Below are 16,091 nucleotides of genomic sequence, written 5' to 3'. Positions count from 1 at the left end.
TGAAACAGATGAACGTTTATTAGGATTTTAAGCACCAGCTAAAGTTAAATGAGGAAACTGGGACGTGTTGACTCGACTGGTTGAAGCCACAACAAGTTTATTTGTTATAAGCATTCTCGAGGTTTAGTTGTCAGCTTAAGGCACATTTTAGTGGCTCTGCATTCTTGGTTTAAATTGGCTGGCATGTGAGCATCTTTTTTCATCTTTGTTTTGACAAAATAACAATCAAGTATATAATGATAATGATAATAATAAATGTATGTTATTATTATTATTATTATTATTATTATTATGTATTATTACTATTGATCAATTGATCGATCGATTGATCGATTGTTTAACCCAGTGCTAATTCCGCCCTTTGGATATGATTAAATTCTGAAAACTCCCAAGTCCATTAAATCGCTCCATGTCCTACCTTGTTTGGACTACAAGCGTAAATTTCGAGCGTTTGTGTGACCCTGAACTCACCATAATTCATACTCAATGAGACCCGCCCTGCTCGGTCGACCGTGACGTCAGTGATCCGTCTGGACTCGACAGGCAGGCGGGACTCGCCTTCTCCCGACTCCCGACTACCGGCGCTGGCTTCCATGGCGACAAAGTAGAGCCGCTTTCGGACCTCTCAGCAAGCCGGTTAGCTCTCGTCGCACACAACAATGGGATGATGTGGCCAAATAAGTCTTTGGAAGAACTACGCAGCACCTTAGCATGCTAGGCTAACGGCGAGTCCCGTTCATTTTAGCGGGAAGGCTGCTAGCCCGAGCTAAAGGCTAGCCGCTAGCCGTGGCTAGCCTCCACCTGCGGGCTGTTGTTGCTAACTGCGCGGCGACGGGGATGGAACGCGTGAAGGAACACGAGTGCGGCGCTCTTTCAACTTCGCAAACACCACAGTGGACGCCAGAGTCGAACCATGACGGCGTCCATGCGAAACCTGTCGGATTGGCAGCATTCTCCGCCGCCAAACGACCATCCATCGGGGAGGACGAGGGCGGAGGCGCCGAGGCGAAACTCTTAGGGAAGGGAATCGCGGCCACCTCCCTTCTCCAGATCGCCATCAGGAATGGGATCTACCAAAACCAAGTTGCTAACGCAATCGGCGGCGCGGCCAAGAATATCAACATGCCCTCGGCGAAGACGGGCAACAGCATTTACAGCATTTCATCCGTCGGCAGCGGCGCTTCGAGCAACTCCTTGCTGAGCAAGCGACGCCAGCGGCACAGGCGGAATCTGTCGCTGGGCTGCCCGCCGAGCAGCTGCTCTCCCGGCGTGCCTTCCTTGGAGGCGGCCGGCGTCGCCCCTTCGGCTTCTCCGCTCAGCACCCTGAGTCTGGATCGGAAAACCTTCCTCAGGCAGAAGCAGTCCAAGCAGCTGCTGGCCTCCGATAAGGGATGGGTGACTTCGGACCTGAAGCGGGGCTGCATTCACGTCCACGACTGGCTCACGCCCTCGTACCCACGCCCGGTGCTGTGCACTGTGGATACTTTGGCCGCAGAGGTGATCAGTAAGCTGCAAGCAAGTAAAGCTGAGGGTGTCTTGAGAGTCACTTGCGATACGAGTGCTGCTATTCATTTTTCCAATGGCGGATCCGATCCCAAAGACCTCAAAGCAAACGAGGCTGTGCTGTTTAACAGCCAGTCAAAACCGTGTTTTGATTCCAACGTCTTGTTGGATGACAACATGGCAAGTAGCTCTTCGTCAGAGGTTTGCCTGAATGACATCGACGTGAACTCGAGTGCGGCCGACTCTAACGGCGTGTACTCCGGATCGGATTTGGAGAGTAGTACTTGTGAGGACTTCAGCCTGGGAGGACCCAAAAGCAGCCTGCAGCAGGACTCGCTCAGCGAAGGCGCAGGTTTGGGGACAGACTCGTCGGCGCTGAGCCCAAACTGTGACAGCGCCGCAGAGGGTCCTGACCCATTTGAGAGCTCGTCCGACGAGTTTGAGCTCACCTCGTCTCCGACACGTTCCCCCGCGGACCCGGCGTACCTCGCGCATGCCCCAAAGCCGGCGGAAGATGCCAGCGGGGCTGCGGCCGGCGATTGCAAAGATTCGCCGCCGCCGCCGGCGAAGCATCGCCACCAATGCTGCAGCAGCTCTCAGACTCGACCTCTGAGCGAGCAAGCGTGGGTGCAGCCCGACCCGGAGATCGATGCGGGGAGCGCACAGCAGATCAATACCAGCCCCACTCGGGCTCTCTTTGTGCAGCTGCACGGCGGCGGCGTGCGCCGTCTGCGAGATGACGAGAAGCCGCTAAGGATATTAAACGAGTACCTCGCCAACCTGGGCTTTGAAGACCCGGGGAGGGTTCAGGAGGAGGGAATGAACCCGGGCATTGGCAGCCTCATTCGCTTCTACTTTGGTCAGTATACCAACAGTGATTTAAGTTTATTATTTGACTTGTGTTATTGTCTGTTCCGTCAGTTGAGTGGAGTCCAACTGTCTCGGAGACGCCAGGTGTGCTTTGGCCTCGAAATGACAATTTTAGGATGTTTTGGTTTCAGTCATCGTCGTTGTTGTTGTCGTCTCGTCTGATAATGACCCTGTTTTGCTGCCGAGCAAAAGATAAGAGGATGGCAAACAGTCATGATCTCTTGTGGGATTAGCACATTTGAATATTGTTTTTGACCTCATTTTTTGCACCCTCAACAAAGATGGAAAATACTTCACGGCGCAATAACGGTATTTTTGTAGTAGGCATAAAGCTGCGGCTCTCGAAAGTACACACATCCCTTTTCCAGGTTTTTGTGGTATAAAAAAAATGAGACCAAGATGAATTATTTACGTGACCTATATTCTATACAACTCAAAGAATATACTTTTTTTTTGTGTGTTAACCAAAACAAAGCAAAACATTATTCATTAGAGATAGTCCGATATGCTTATTTCAGGGCTGATACCGATTATTAGTAGTCAAGGCCACTAATAACCGATATTTGGAGCCGATACTTATTTTCACTAAAAATGAAAATATTGGCATCAAAATTGACACAAAAAAAATTACAAACCCCAGCTCTTAAATTTGTTGAATTTTCAAGCATATGTTTATTAAGCACCTTTTAGGATTCGTCAATTATTGGAGTTCAAAAGTCAAATCAAATCTTAAACATGTAAATTGCTCCCTATTGTTTGACAGTAAATAAAGTTTTCCAAAATTTCAAAATATCTGTGGAACCTTACAGCCAATCACCGGCAGCGCCATTATCGGATCTTGATCATGTGACTGACTTCAGGGTGTGAAAACCTGCCACTGAAAAATGAGGCATATTTCAATACAATCCTGAAACATTTTATTCAGTGCTATAATTTGCACCACGTCATGGCATTCTAAAATATTCGTAGTCGTATCGACAAGTACTCAAATGTACATTTTTGGACTCGTACCTGGTCTGAAAAAAAAAGTGTTATCAGTAGTAATAAAAGTTGTTCTCTTTGCAGGAAAGCCTCGCAGTGTGGGAGGCACGGAGCGCGTGCAGCTTTCCGGGGTGTTCAACGTTCGGAAAGGGAAGCTGGTGCTGCCCGTGAACCGCTGGTCCAAACGCCAGGTCACTCTGAGTGGAACCTGCCTCATCGTGTCCTCCGTCAAACACGCACACACGGGCAAGATCCACATACTCCCGCTTATTGGAGGCAAGGTATGCAATTCCAGGCGTACTCGAACCCATGAATCAAAAATCGTCTGCATCGCAGGTCTGAGGCCGGGGGTTCGAATCCTGACTCTTGTCATTCCTGTGTGGCGTTTGTATGTTCTTCCCACATTCCCGCAACATTCTTGTTGATGTCGTAAAAAAACGGAAATTGTTCGTAGGTCTGCATGCTTGTGATTGGCTGGTGACCAATCCAGGGGCGTGCGTGCCTCTCGCCCAAAGTCAGCTGGGACAGGCTTAGGGAGCACATTGAGGATTTTCATTTTCATTCTGATAAATGGACTGAGGTCAGGAGGTCAGGAGGTCAGGTACCGGTAGTCTTTTTTTTTTTTTTTTTTTTTTTTTTTAAAGTCATCAAATCTCCTGGTCGCGCATACGCAAAGTAGATGAAAAATGTACTTGCATGATCTCAAATTTTAGGGGCAAAATGCCACCTTTGGGGGGGGGGGCGTTGTAGAGCACTGATATTTGTCATTTCATCTCTGACACTATCATATCTTCACATTCATCTACGCCAGGAGTGTCCAAACTGTTTCGTTTGATTGCCGCATAAAGCAAATCAGAAGGATGCAAGGGAATGTTATGAAGAGAAATTGTTTAATCCTAAAAAAAAAAATTTTTTAAATCGTACAAATAATGTGTGTTTACCAAGTTATTTGTAATCTTTTCAACACCCTCCCTTCTTACTTAGACCTCCCAATTTTGAGTTTGGACACGGCTGATGTTCGGTAACCTAAACAATTAATTTCCCTTCTGTGATGCTCTCAATTCTGTTATATTTCTAAAACAAAACTGCATCCAAACTATTCTCAAGACACTTTTTTTTTTTTTTTTTTTTTATGGAACAACACGCCGACTGTCGATGCAAACACTCGCCCGTCCCTCTTCCACATGAATAAGCGCTTCGGTGCTACGAGGCGAGTACAAATGTCACAAAGAAACAGTGAGCAGCAGCGTCGTTTGGACCGGCGGTCTGCTTTCGCCAATTAGGCTGAGAAAGCAGAGAGTCGCATTGTACGGGTTTAGTCGGCGATGTCATCTGCGGGACAATTTACGATGACAATAAATAGTTCAAAAAGTGCATGTCTCGATTTCGCAGGAATCTTAACGCGCGGCTTTAACTTGCTTTTGAAACCGCGTCGAGCGCAGTCGGACGTAACGTTGCTGCGATGCAAAAAGAAACCCGACACCGTGTTCCCTGATCGCAGGTGGAGGAGGTGAAGCGACACAGCCACTGCCTGGCGCTGAGCTCGGCCGGCCCCCAGAGTCAAACCTACTACATCAGCTACGACTCCTACACGGAGCATCTTTGCTGGCACAGAACGGCCTCAAAGGTGTGAGAGGTTTGACCTTCTCAAATAAGTTTCCTCAACGCTGTTGTTGTTTTTTTTTTTTAAAGAGCTCAGTATTGTTCATTCGGAAATGTCATCATCATTGCTTTTTTTATTTTTTATTTTTTATTTTATTTTTATTTTTTATTTTTTTTATTTATTTTTTTTTTATTATTATTATTATTTTTTTTTTGTGTGGGTGAGTATGTGTATGTGCGTGCGTGCGTGTGTATGTGCGTGCGTGTGTATGTGCGTGCGTGCGTGTATTTGTTAGCTCACCCAAAAAAAACCTTGTTTTTAAAATGATCTTTTGGACGTATCGGGTCACTTCTGACTAAACCGACTCGTGTCTGCGCGTGTGCGCCCTCGGCTAAATCAGATTGCGTCCCAGAGGGTGAACTCCGTCGACCTGTCACGCTGCAGCCTGGAGGAATTGCCCGCTCAGCTGTTTCACAGCCAGGACCTCACACATCTGTATCTCCAAAACAATTTCATGTCCTTCAAAGGGCTTCCAGCACTTACCAGGTGACTTTCCAAAACAGCTGACAAACTGCTAGTATGTCCCCCCCCCCCCCCTTCTTCTTTGTCCCTTTCTCTTGGATGTAGAATGTCCTGTCTGAATTTTATAGTCTGTATCTATCGGCGAATTTTTCTGCATTCCGTCATGCCGAGCATTCAGTTTCCTTGTCCAAAAAGTAACGGTTGAACATGCGGCGCTTCACCAGAGACGATTGATGATAGCGCTAGCGGCATTTTGTCGTCCTCATTGCAGGTTTTGTAAACTGAGAACTCTCAACTTGTCCAACAATGCGCTGTCGGAGTTCCCGGTGACCTTATGTGACCTCCCCTCGCTGACTGAGCTCAACTTGTCAGGAAATAACCTTTCATCCCTTCCGGTGGAAGTTGGACTTCTGCACAAGTATGTTGACCAAACACGCTGTGACTTTTCACGCACACACTTTCTACACGTTACTCTCCTTGATGTTTCGATTTATGAGTTGATTTATTTGCCGACACATTTCTATAGCGTGCTTTGATCTTATTTTTTCAAGTCTTGGGTAGTTTTGGACCCGATTACGATCGAAAAGGATCCGATTTGTTTCGCAGCTCACTGTTGATTGTGCTTGCGTTTTGCAGCCCAACATGAGTACAAAATCGTGTGTGGCAGCCTTTGCGGAATGCTGCTCGATAAGCAATCGGGAATCCAGATGAGCTATTTTAATGACGCTGTGACATATTTGTTTGCCTACCAAATTCTGAGTTTTGATTATGGCTATCATCAATAGATGCTTTTTCAGTTATTACTTCTCTTCATCGGTACATCTAAAAACTCCCATTAACACAATGTCGAGCTTTGCCATAAGAAGTTTCAAAAAAAAAATAATCTGCTGGGGGAAAGTGACTCCCATTATTTTCTTGTTGTCAACCAACTAAAAAACAACAACAATGTTTGCAGCCTGCAGACGCTTTTTCTCGACGCAAACGGGCTCCATTCGCTGCCCGCTGAGCTGGGCTGCTTGGAGGCGTTGACCTACCTCGGCTTGTCTTTCAACCGTTTCACGTGCATCCCTCCTGTCCTGGAGAAGATCAAAGACATGGAGAGACTGTGCCTGGCCGGAAACCAAATCTCGGACTTGGACGTGGCCGGGCTGCAGGGGTGGCCCACTCGCCACGTAGATCTCAGGTAAAATGGGGGGATTGGTTATCGATTTAGTTTTAACAGGTGTGCTAGCATTGCTAGAACTAGCTTAGCATCATTTGTTGACAATTTGTTTGTTTTTTGTTTTAAATGGTAGAATCAGAATCAAAATAAGATCACGTTTGCCTGATTGCTATACTGAGTTCCATTTGCATGCTACTACTTCTACGAGAAGATTTTTTTAAATGAAGTAACTCGTGGTGTTCATTGTATGTACCGATAATCAACAACCAAGCGGATTTATTCCCTCTTTTTTTGGTTGCCCACTCGCCACGTAGATCTCAGGTAAAATGGGGGATTGGTTATCGATTTTAGTTTTAAGAGGTGTGCTAGCATTGCTAGAACTAGCTTAGCATCATTTGTTGACAATTTGTTTGTTTTTTGTTTTCAATGGTAGAATCAGAATCAAAATAAGATCACGTTTGCCCGATTGCTATACAGAGTCCATTTGCATGCTACTACTTCTACGAGAAGATTTTTAAAATTAACTAATTGGCGTAACTCGTGGTGTTCATTGTATGTACCGATAATCAACAACCAAGCGGATCTATTCCCTTTTTTTATTATGTCGATCGCGGTGCAGGCTGAACCGGCTCCAAAGTGTGACCATGGGGGACATGCAGCAGCTCGTCCACATTGTGCAGCTGGACCTCAGGGACGCTGGTCTACGGGAGCTGGATGTCCGACCGCTCTGCAAACTGGAGGTTCTCCACTGTGACCGCAACCGACTCTCCCTCGTCAGAGTCGGCGGACGTGCCCTCGAGAGCCTGCATGCCGCACACAATGGTGCGGTGCATCCGCGCACGGCACTTCGCTTTTCGTTAACGCCTAAATGGAATCAGTTCTTTTTTTTTTTCTTGAAGAAATTTATGCTCAGCACTCTATAAAATCAGGGATGTGATTTTTCCGCTAATTCGCGGAATTCCGCCTTTTTTTTATCTCCAAAAATAAAATGTTACAATTTTTTAAGTGGTAAAAAATCCGATTCCGTCTCTCGACCTGCATTCCATTTTAGTGTTTCCGTAACTGAAATGAAACGGATCTTGCGATTGGCCGAAGTCTCCGCGTTGACCAATAAACGCGCTTGTTATAAAGGCATCGGCGTATGCCGTTGTTCATTTCTCAGACGTTTTTGCCGGGTGTTTAAAGAAAGATGTCCGCGATCGAACGCAAAGATGCTCCGCGAGTTAAGGAAATTGACAAGATCGTAAAAAAAAAACAAGTTTCGATGGGACCGGTTAGAGAAGGATATATCTGCAAATGTCGGAAAGAAGACTGTGACGAATTTGTTCGGTGACTTTATTCGGAAGATCGATCGTGCCGGGAAAGCGCTTTGCATTTGGTGCCGTGATACCGTTGACGATGGTGCGAGAGGTTTCAAAGCTCTCGAAAGTCACGCAAAGAGCAAAAAACACGTGAAAGAACTCCAGTCAACAACAACAAATTATTCCATCGCTGGAAGTTTCGGTGCCCAAGCGAAAACTCCAAAACTTTACGGCCTCCATCCCTTATTGACATCACAATCGGAAGCGGTAATCGAGAGACGTGAACCTGCGCCAGTTGCTGACAGAGTCGTGAATTTTGAGGTCGGTGGTAAACGTTTCAAATTAATCGAAATCAAATTTTCAAAAATATTATAACGTAATAAAAATGGCCATAAATATTTAACATGGTTAATCATTGACACAAACTCAAATGAATGCTGCATGTTTGCACTTTTCAGCTTTCAATATGTTGACTGTCTTGATGTATGCAGTTACAGAGATGATCTTAGTCAATCACGCATAAATCCGGCTAAATTTTCAGATAATTTCACTTTGGTCAAATCACATCCCTGTAAAATATATTCATATTACTTTAATGCACTGTTTCAAATAGCAGAGGTGGCAAATCCAGGTCCAGAAAGTAAAAACCCCGCCACCGTTTGTTTTTAGCCCTTGACGCTAGCTATCTAGCTAGCAAGTAAATGAGCACCATGGGAGCTAGCTAGCTGGCTAGCACCTGGGGCTAAAGCCAAACTGGTGGCATGGTTCTTACTTTCTGGACCTGGATTTGCCACCTTTGATTGTCGGCGTTCTAACTATTGATCCAAAGTAAGTAATCAATATTATGTTTATAATTACAGAGCTGAAAGAAGTGGAAGTGGAGCCTGTCCCAGAGAATCTGGCTGTTCTGGATTTGTCCTGGTACTGCGGCTCACTTCAAACATCGAATATGTGCTTGTTTTTTATCTGAATGTTGACTGTTTGTGTTTTCTAAAAAAAAGGAACAAGCTAGCTGTTGTCCCTGATTGGGTGTGTGAAAGCCGTCGACTGGAACTTTTGGACATCTACCACAATTCCGTTACTGAACTGCCTGAACGGTGAGTACACATCCAATAATTGTCTGCCTGTTGTTGAATCAAAGTTAAATGTAGCTCATTTGTTGACAGCACACAAAGAGACTGAGCTTCAGAGGTGGCAAATCCAGGTCCAGAAAGTTAAAAACCCTGCCACAGTTTGGCTTTAGCCCCAGGTGCTAGCTAGCTAGCTCCCGAGCAGGTAAACAAGCACCCGGAGAGCTAGCCAGAGAGCTAGCTAGCTAGCTAGCTCCCGAGCAGGTAAACAAGCACCCGGAGAGCTAGCCAGTGAGCTAGCTAGCTAGCTAACTCCCGAGCAGGTAAACAAGCACCCGGAGAGGTAGCCAGTGAGCTAGCTAGCTAGCTAGCTCCCGAGCAGGTAAACAAGCACCCGGAGAGCTAGCCAGAGAGCTAGCTAGCTAGCTCCCGAGCAGGTAAACAAGCACCCGGAGAGCTAGCCAGAGAGCTAGCTAGCTAGCTTGCACCCTGGGCTAAAGCCAAACTGTGGCAGGGTTTTTACTCTCTGGACCTGGATTTGCCATCTCTGCTGAACTTGGATGTATATGTGTGTCCTAGCTTGCTGTCCAATGGGAACCTCAGAAAGCTGCTAGCGGGTTGGAACGCACTAAGCCAGCTGGGTGAGAGCCTGGAGCTACCACAGCTGGAAATCTTGGACCTGCAGCACAATCATCTAACGGAGCTCCCAAACAACCTGTTCATCAAAGCCCACAAGTGAGTACAACTTTTTGTTTTGTTGATTTGTCCCCCCCCCCTCCGACACTGTTTTGTTTTATGGCTTTTTTGTTACAGCTTGCGGCATCTTAACGCGTCGGCCAATAAGCTGGCGAGCCTCCCGGCCGCCAGCCTATCGGAGGACGCTTCGAGCAGCCTGGAGGAGCTTTATGTGACCAACAACAGCTTGACGGACGATTGCGTCCCCCTCCTGACTGGACACGGCCGCCTCCGAGTTCTTCACATCGCTTACAACCAGCTGCAGAACTTCACTGCCAGGTGACGGTAAACGCATCAATACAAATCTACGTCAACTCCGTCAAGACATCGTTTTCATTTTTTTTTTTTTTTTTTTTAAGAGCTCAGTATTGTTCATTCGGAAATGTCATCATCATTGCTCTTTTATTATTATTATTTTTTTATTTTTTTTTTTTTTTTGTGTGTGTGGGTGAGTATGTGTATGTGCGTGCGTGCGTGCGTGCGTGCGTGCGTGTATTTGTTAGCTCACCAGAAAACCTATTAGAAAAAATCTCATACCGTTCACCTAAACCGAACACCAGGAGACCCGAGGAAGGACCAAAGAAAACCAAGGAAGGTGAAATCCAGCACCGACCCGACACCCCCCACCAGAACTCCTCCCCAGCCCAAGAAACATCCAGACTCCAACAAATCCAAAAAAACATAAAATCAGGGAGGCCTCAAGAGACCACATCGTTTTCATTTTTGATGACATGCGTTGGCAAAATATCGTTAACTTGTTGATTGTCGAAATGAAGCCGCTCAGGGTTCGACGTGGAGGATGTTAAGTGGTTTCTGTCCCCCCCTTTTTAGTAAACTGGCCCAACTGGAGCGTCTGGAGGAGCTGGACCTGAGCGGCAACAGACTGAAGACCGTGCCCACGACCATCTCGAACTGTCAGCGCCTGCAAACGCTGTCGGCGCATTCCAACCGCATCAACGCCTTTCCGGAGGTCCTGCAGCTGCCCGAGATCAAGGTACGACGTCGTCGTCGTCGTCGTCGTCGTCGGGATTCCGTTGGGCCGAGAATCAAAACGTAAAAAAAAAAAGTCGCGTTGCCGCGAGGAGGAGCAAAATTGCGGCTAACGTCGTCTTTGGCTTCGCTCGTCAGTGCGTCGACCTGAGCTGCAACGAGCTGACTGAGATGACGCTGCCGCCGTCCCTCCCCCCAAAACTGCAGGAACTGGACCTCAAAGGAAATCCCCGCCTCAACCTGGACCACAAGAGCTTGGAGCTTCTCAAGTGGGAACCTTCGCAAACCATGACGTTACGCAATATCCAGCTCCAAAGTCATCAAAATGACTTTTTGTGTTGCGTCTTTGCAGTAACATCCGATGCTTACGGGTGGATCCGTCCCGTTCGGCCCCCGGCGCCAGCGAGTGTCACGGGGGGGGGGCCCCTGCCGTCTGGAGTCACGGATACACGGAAGCGTCCGGAGTCAAGAACAAGTCAGCCATTTCCCATTTTCTCCTTTCATGTCGAAGGGCAAGTCAAGTCCAAAATACGAGTGCAAACACGGCATTCTCATTCATGTCGCAAATTGGGCAGCAAATTCCATCTCGGGGGGGGCGGCGGCCATTTTGTCACTTGCTGTCAACTGAAAATGACATCACCGCAAGGTTATTTATTGAGATCATGGAAACTAACAAAAAAGTGCTAACTCAAACGACATTTTTTGTTTACAAATCTAACTTAAATTATAGAAAACATTTCCTTTGTTTTAGTCTTTGGTAATTAATTTCATACATAATGTGATTTTAAATACATTTATTTCAATATTAACTGAAATAAGAACTTTTGAAAGTGTCACACGGAAGTGATGTTTCAATATTGTGCACAAGGAATACACAGTAAAAAAAAAAATACATTTAAAAAAACAAAACTGATACTGAAACTAAATCTAAGCATTTTTTTAAAACTAATAAAACCTAACAGAACCACCATTTTTTTTTTTTTTTTTTTTTTAATTTTAATTATTTATTTATTTTTACTCAAGTTCGATAAAACGAAAATGAAAATTCCAAAACTAACCCCGGTAATAACATTCAATGCACGATTAGATGGAAATATTTATATATTCCAAGGTCAGTATTTGTGTATGTATGAAGTGTCCGGTGGGTTCCGCTCAGGCTGTGTGTGGCCGCTCTCGCGCTGGACACGTTCTGCGGAGTCCGTGAAGCGCTGTACGGGGTTTTCGATGGCGACAGGAACGTCGAGGTGCCTTACCTGCTGCAATGCACCATGGGAGACGTGTTGGCAGAGGAGCGCCAAAGGGTCGGCGGCCGCGGCGACTACATGACCACCACCTTCCTCACCATGCAAAGGTAAACGCGTACCCACAGAAAAACCAAAAACAAAATTCCGCAACTCGGTCGGTCGTACTGAGCGCCGGTTCGCTGTGCCGACGTCGGCGCCGCAGGAAACTGGGCACGGCCGGCCAACGGATGGGCGGGGCGGCCGCTTTGTGTCACATCCGACATGACCCCGTGCCTTCCGGTGAACACGGCGGCTGCTTGACCTTGAAGGCCGCCAACGTGGGCCGATGCCAAGCGGTCTTGTGCCGAGATGGGAAAGCCATGCGACTGTCCGCCGTGATCACCGTCGAGGAAGAGATGGAGCGGCAGAGGGTTCGACAGCACAATGCCATCATCGCAGAGGTAACCCACGCTCACGTTTGAGGTGCTTTTGCTGGTCCTAGCTGACCTTGTTTCCAAGCCAGCAGCAACGCTCTTTACAAACAAGATCAAGGTCGTTCCGTGTCTGATTTGTGAACGTATCACATGAATCATTCGTGACGATTATCGCATAAACGCTGCTTTTAAAAATGGCCGTCTTATTACAGATGACTTGTTTTGCTTTCAACGTTTTTTTGACTTGAAGTGCTGTTGATGCTTTTGTAATCCACTTTGATGCCAAATGAAAACAATCTGATGAATCGATTCTAAAAATACTGGATATTGACGGCACTCATTTTTGACTTGACTTTGATCTTGAACTTTGACCTTCCGCTTTTTGCAGGACAATAAAGTCAGCGGCGTAACGGACTCCACCAGAATGATGGGCTATTCCTTCCTGTGCCCGTCCGTTACGCCGCAGCCGCACGTCTCCACGGTGACGCTCACCCCGCAGGACGAGTTCTTCCTCCTGGGCAGCCGAGGCCTGTGGGACACGTTATCTCCCAGCGAGGCGGTGGAGGCGGTCCGGAATGTTCCCGACGCGCTGGCCGCCGCCAAGAAGCTCGTAACTTTGGCTCAGAGCTACGGCTGCTCCGACAGCCTCAGCGCCGTCGTGGTCCAGCTCAGCATCACCGAAGACAGCTGCTGCTTCTGCGAGCCGTCGCCGCCGGCGCCGGCGCCGCCTCACAGTCCGGGTTTGGGTGCGCACACGCACGCCCACCCCTACTTGGGGAGCGGCGACATCTCGCTGCCGCCCGCCTCCTCGGGAACCGTCAGCGAGCTGAGCAGCGAGCTGAGCGCGTCGGAAATGAGCAGCGAGGTGGGCTCCACCGCGTCGTCGGAGGAGCCGCCGCTTCAAACGGAGCCGCCGGGACGAAGCGGCGCGCGGCGAGCCGCCCGCGCAAGCGTCCAAAGGCAGTTCTCCGGAGCGCTGTCCGATAACGGGCTGGACAGTGAGGACGAGGAGCCCATCCCGGGGGTCTTCTCCAACGGCAGCCGCGTGGAGGTGGAGGCCGACGTCCACAGCTTGCGCCGCCACCCGCCCCCGACGCGTTCCGACCCGAGCCCAAGTCTTCCCCATGACCCTTCGCCTCCGCCCGCCACGCCGTCCTCCCCCTGTCGATCGGGCGGCCGGGCTCGAGCCAACGGTTCCGTGGCGCAACGAGGCAAGAACCAGGATCTCATCGAGGAGGCGGGCGACGCCCCGGTCAAAAAGCAAGGCGGCTACTTTAACGCTCCCGCTCAGCCGGATCCCGACGACCAGCTGATCATTCCGCCCGAGTTGGAGGACGAAGTGCGGCAGATCATCCAACAGCAGCAGCAGATGGAGACGCACAACCAGCAAGCCGCCGCCTACCAGAAAGCCGCCGACTATTTCGTCACGCCGCTCTAACCCGATGCCAGCATTTTTTTTTTTTTTACACTTTCTTAATCGTTGCTTCCTCAGAGGGTTCAAGTTGTTATGGACCAGAAACTGTTTAAAAGAAAATGTGGAACTTTTTTTTTTTTATGACCGTTTTCTACTGTTAACTCTGTGCCCAACAAAAAGCAATGCAATTTTTCTAATACTTGTTTTGATTTGACAGCATCTTTCATTTCAAGAAGCATTCGAAATGCAGATGTGGCCAATCCAGGTCCACAGTTTGGCTTGAGCCCTTATCGCTAATTGTTTCCGTTGTGCTAGCAGGTAAACCAGCACCATGGGAGTTAGCTAGCTAGCTAGCTAGCGCCAGGAGCTAAAGCCAAATATTGATTACTTACTTTGGATCAACAGTTGGAATGCCTACAATCAAAGGTGGCAAACCCAGGTCCAGAAAGTATGAACCCTGCCACCAGTTTGGCTTTAGCCCCAGGTGCTAGCTAGCTAGCTAGCGAGCTAGCTCCCATGGTGCTCGTTTACTTGCTAGCTAGATAGCTAGCGTCAAGGGCTAAAGCCAAACTGTGGCAGGGTTTTTACTTTCTGGACCTGGATTTGCCACCTCTGTGTAAATGTCAAATTTGGACCGTTTTGTTTTGTGGAACATTGAGAAATGGACCACGCATGGTCTCTCATTTGTTCGAGTTAGTGAAATGTTACCTAACTCCTAGGAGTTTTAATACTTTCAAGTGACCTAGTCACCAAAGCATGCTAATGTTCTCTGAGAGAAAAGCAAATTATATATAAAAAATATGTTTTTCCGAAAGCTGTTACTCCATGTTTGTGTTCTGAGTTGTGCTGCAGTGGTGAATGAATGTTGAAGAAAACTCTTCGAACCAGCACATTGAATGTTTTCAGAACTGTTACATATTTCAACTGCACAAGAAAGTTACTTTTGTTAAATAAAATTAAGTTTTCATATTACTCCGCGTTGACTGTTTTTTCATAAATCATGGTCATGAAAAGGACGCAACGCTGACCCGGAATTACCCAAAACGATGTCACATAACTTACAAAGTTTTTTTAACTAGAAAAAAAAGAACTGACAATGTGGACTAAACATTTTTGACTGGCGAATGTACTTGTAGGCTAAATGCTACGAACGTAGCATGTTTTCCTATAACGCCACGGGGTGCGCATGCGCAAGTGAAAGCTGTTTAGTTTTTTTTTTTTTAAATCACGGTTGCTGGCTTCATGTGGGATCGAAATGAAATGATAATATTAAATGCACGTGAACGCCCCCTCATGTCGTATTTTCTACTCGGACAACCGGGATTTTAATTTGATAACCGAGTTTCCGAGCTGAGAGAACTTGTCAGTTTTCAACATGGCGGAGAGCGCCGAAGGATTTGTGAAGGGCAAGAAATATTAACGCTTACGAAGGCGTTAACGTCTGCGAGCAGGTTGTTTTCGATTATCGACACAATTCAATGTTCTGTCCTTTACAGTTATTTACCGTAATTGTTCAGTTTTACGAGAAGAGTACATTAGCTGCTAGCGAAAAGCAAATAGCTTCTTTTTTCCCACGGACTATGCTACGTTTGTAGCATTTAGCCTACATGTACGTACGCGCCGGTCCAAAATGTTTACTACATATTGTTCAGTTGCGCGCTCCGGTAATAAAATGGAACCTACGGTACAATTAAGTACCGTACAATAAATGTAGCCTGCAGTTGACACAAACAGAAGCTGCAGGAGTTTTAAACTGTCATCTCGGAAACTGCACTGCAACAAAATACAGCAAAACACGAAACACAAAAGTTGCGCAACTTCTGTCTTGTTGCATTGTTCCGCAAAAACAATGAGGTTTGTTTTGTGCAAAGGTTGCAGGCTGCTTGCAGAGTAAACGAGCCGCTTAATGCACTTCTTTTTTCTCCTCGGTGAGCAGAGAGGGGAGGGGTGACTGATCTACTGCTTTTTAAGAACACTTATCTAAAACTAACTTTAGGAAGAATAGAAGAGGAAAAAATGTTGTAAAAAACGTATTTGTGCCATTGCATGTAAATGTCAAATCAAAAGTAGGGCTTTCAAATACGCTTATTCAGCCATAGGTACGGGTTTGAGCCTCTGCTTTGCTGGATCGGGGCTTCAAATGAAGGTTTCAAGACAAAATTGAAACCTCCGATGCTCAAGTGCTGCCAAGAACTCGTCGGAGAGATCGTACCGGCTTCAAAACAGTCACTTTTTGCTCAAAATAAATAAATAAATAAATCATGCTTTAGCAACCAGAAATTA

The 16,091-nt window shown here is 47.0% G+C and overlaps 1 protein-coding gene across 1 annotated transcript; it reads left to right on the top strand.

Annotated features, from left to right (window-relative positions):
• The first annotated feature begins 503 nt into the window (after positions 1-503).
• LOC147166568 (PH domain leucine-rich repeat-containing protein phosphatase 1-like) lies at positions 504-14,780 on the top strand. Its single transcript, XM_086088693.1, has 17 exons — positions 504-2,362; positions 3,439-3,635; positions 4,856-4,981; positions 5,358-5,503; positions 5,751-5,897; positions 6,435-6,662; positions 7,261-7,463; positions 8,803-8,863; positions 8,944-9,039; positions 9,592-9,747; positions 9,826-10,026; positions 10,579-10,741; positions 10,876-11,006; positions 11,090-11,212; positions 11,894-12,088; positions 12,184-12,421; positions 12,783-14,780. The coding sequence occupies exons 1-17, from the start codon at positions 838-840 to the stop codon at positions 13,830-13,832; spliced, it is 4,986 nt and encodes a 1,661-aa protein (XP_085944819.1). The 5' UTR covers positions 504-837; the 3' UTR covers positions 13,833-14,780.
• Positions 14,781-16,091: the final 1,311 nt, after the last annotated feature.

This window comes from Leptonotus elevatus, chromosome 11, assembly GCF_054856555.1.
Source record: "Leptonotus elevatus isolate MCC_2025b chromosome 11, RoL_Lele_1.0, whole genome shotgun sequence".
In the NCBI taxonomy this organism is placed as follows: domain Eukaryota; kingdom Metazoa; phylum Chordata; class Actinopteri; order Syngnathiformes; family Syngnathidae; genus Leptonotus; species Leptonotus elevatus.
This window is presented reverse-complemented; position numbering and strand designations above follow the sequence as displayed.

Excerpts from the sequence above, each read along its gene's own strand:
- LOC147166568 (XM_086088693.1), top strand. The coding sequence starts at position 838 with ATGGAACGCGTGAAGGAACACGAGTGCGGCGCTCTTTCAACTTCGCAA. Across the intron at positions 7,464-8,802 it reads CCTGCATGCCGCACACAATG|AGCTGAAAGAAGTGGAAGTG; the intron begins GTGCGGTGCATC and ends TTATAATTACAG. Across the intron at positions 11,007-11,089 it reads AAGAGCTTGGAGCTTCTCAA|TAACATCCGATGCTTACGGG; the intron begins GTGGGAACCTTC and ends GCGTCTTTGCAG.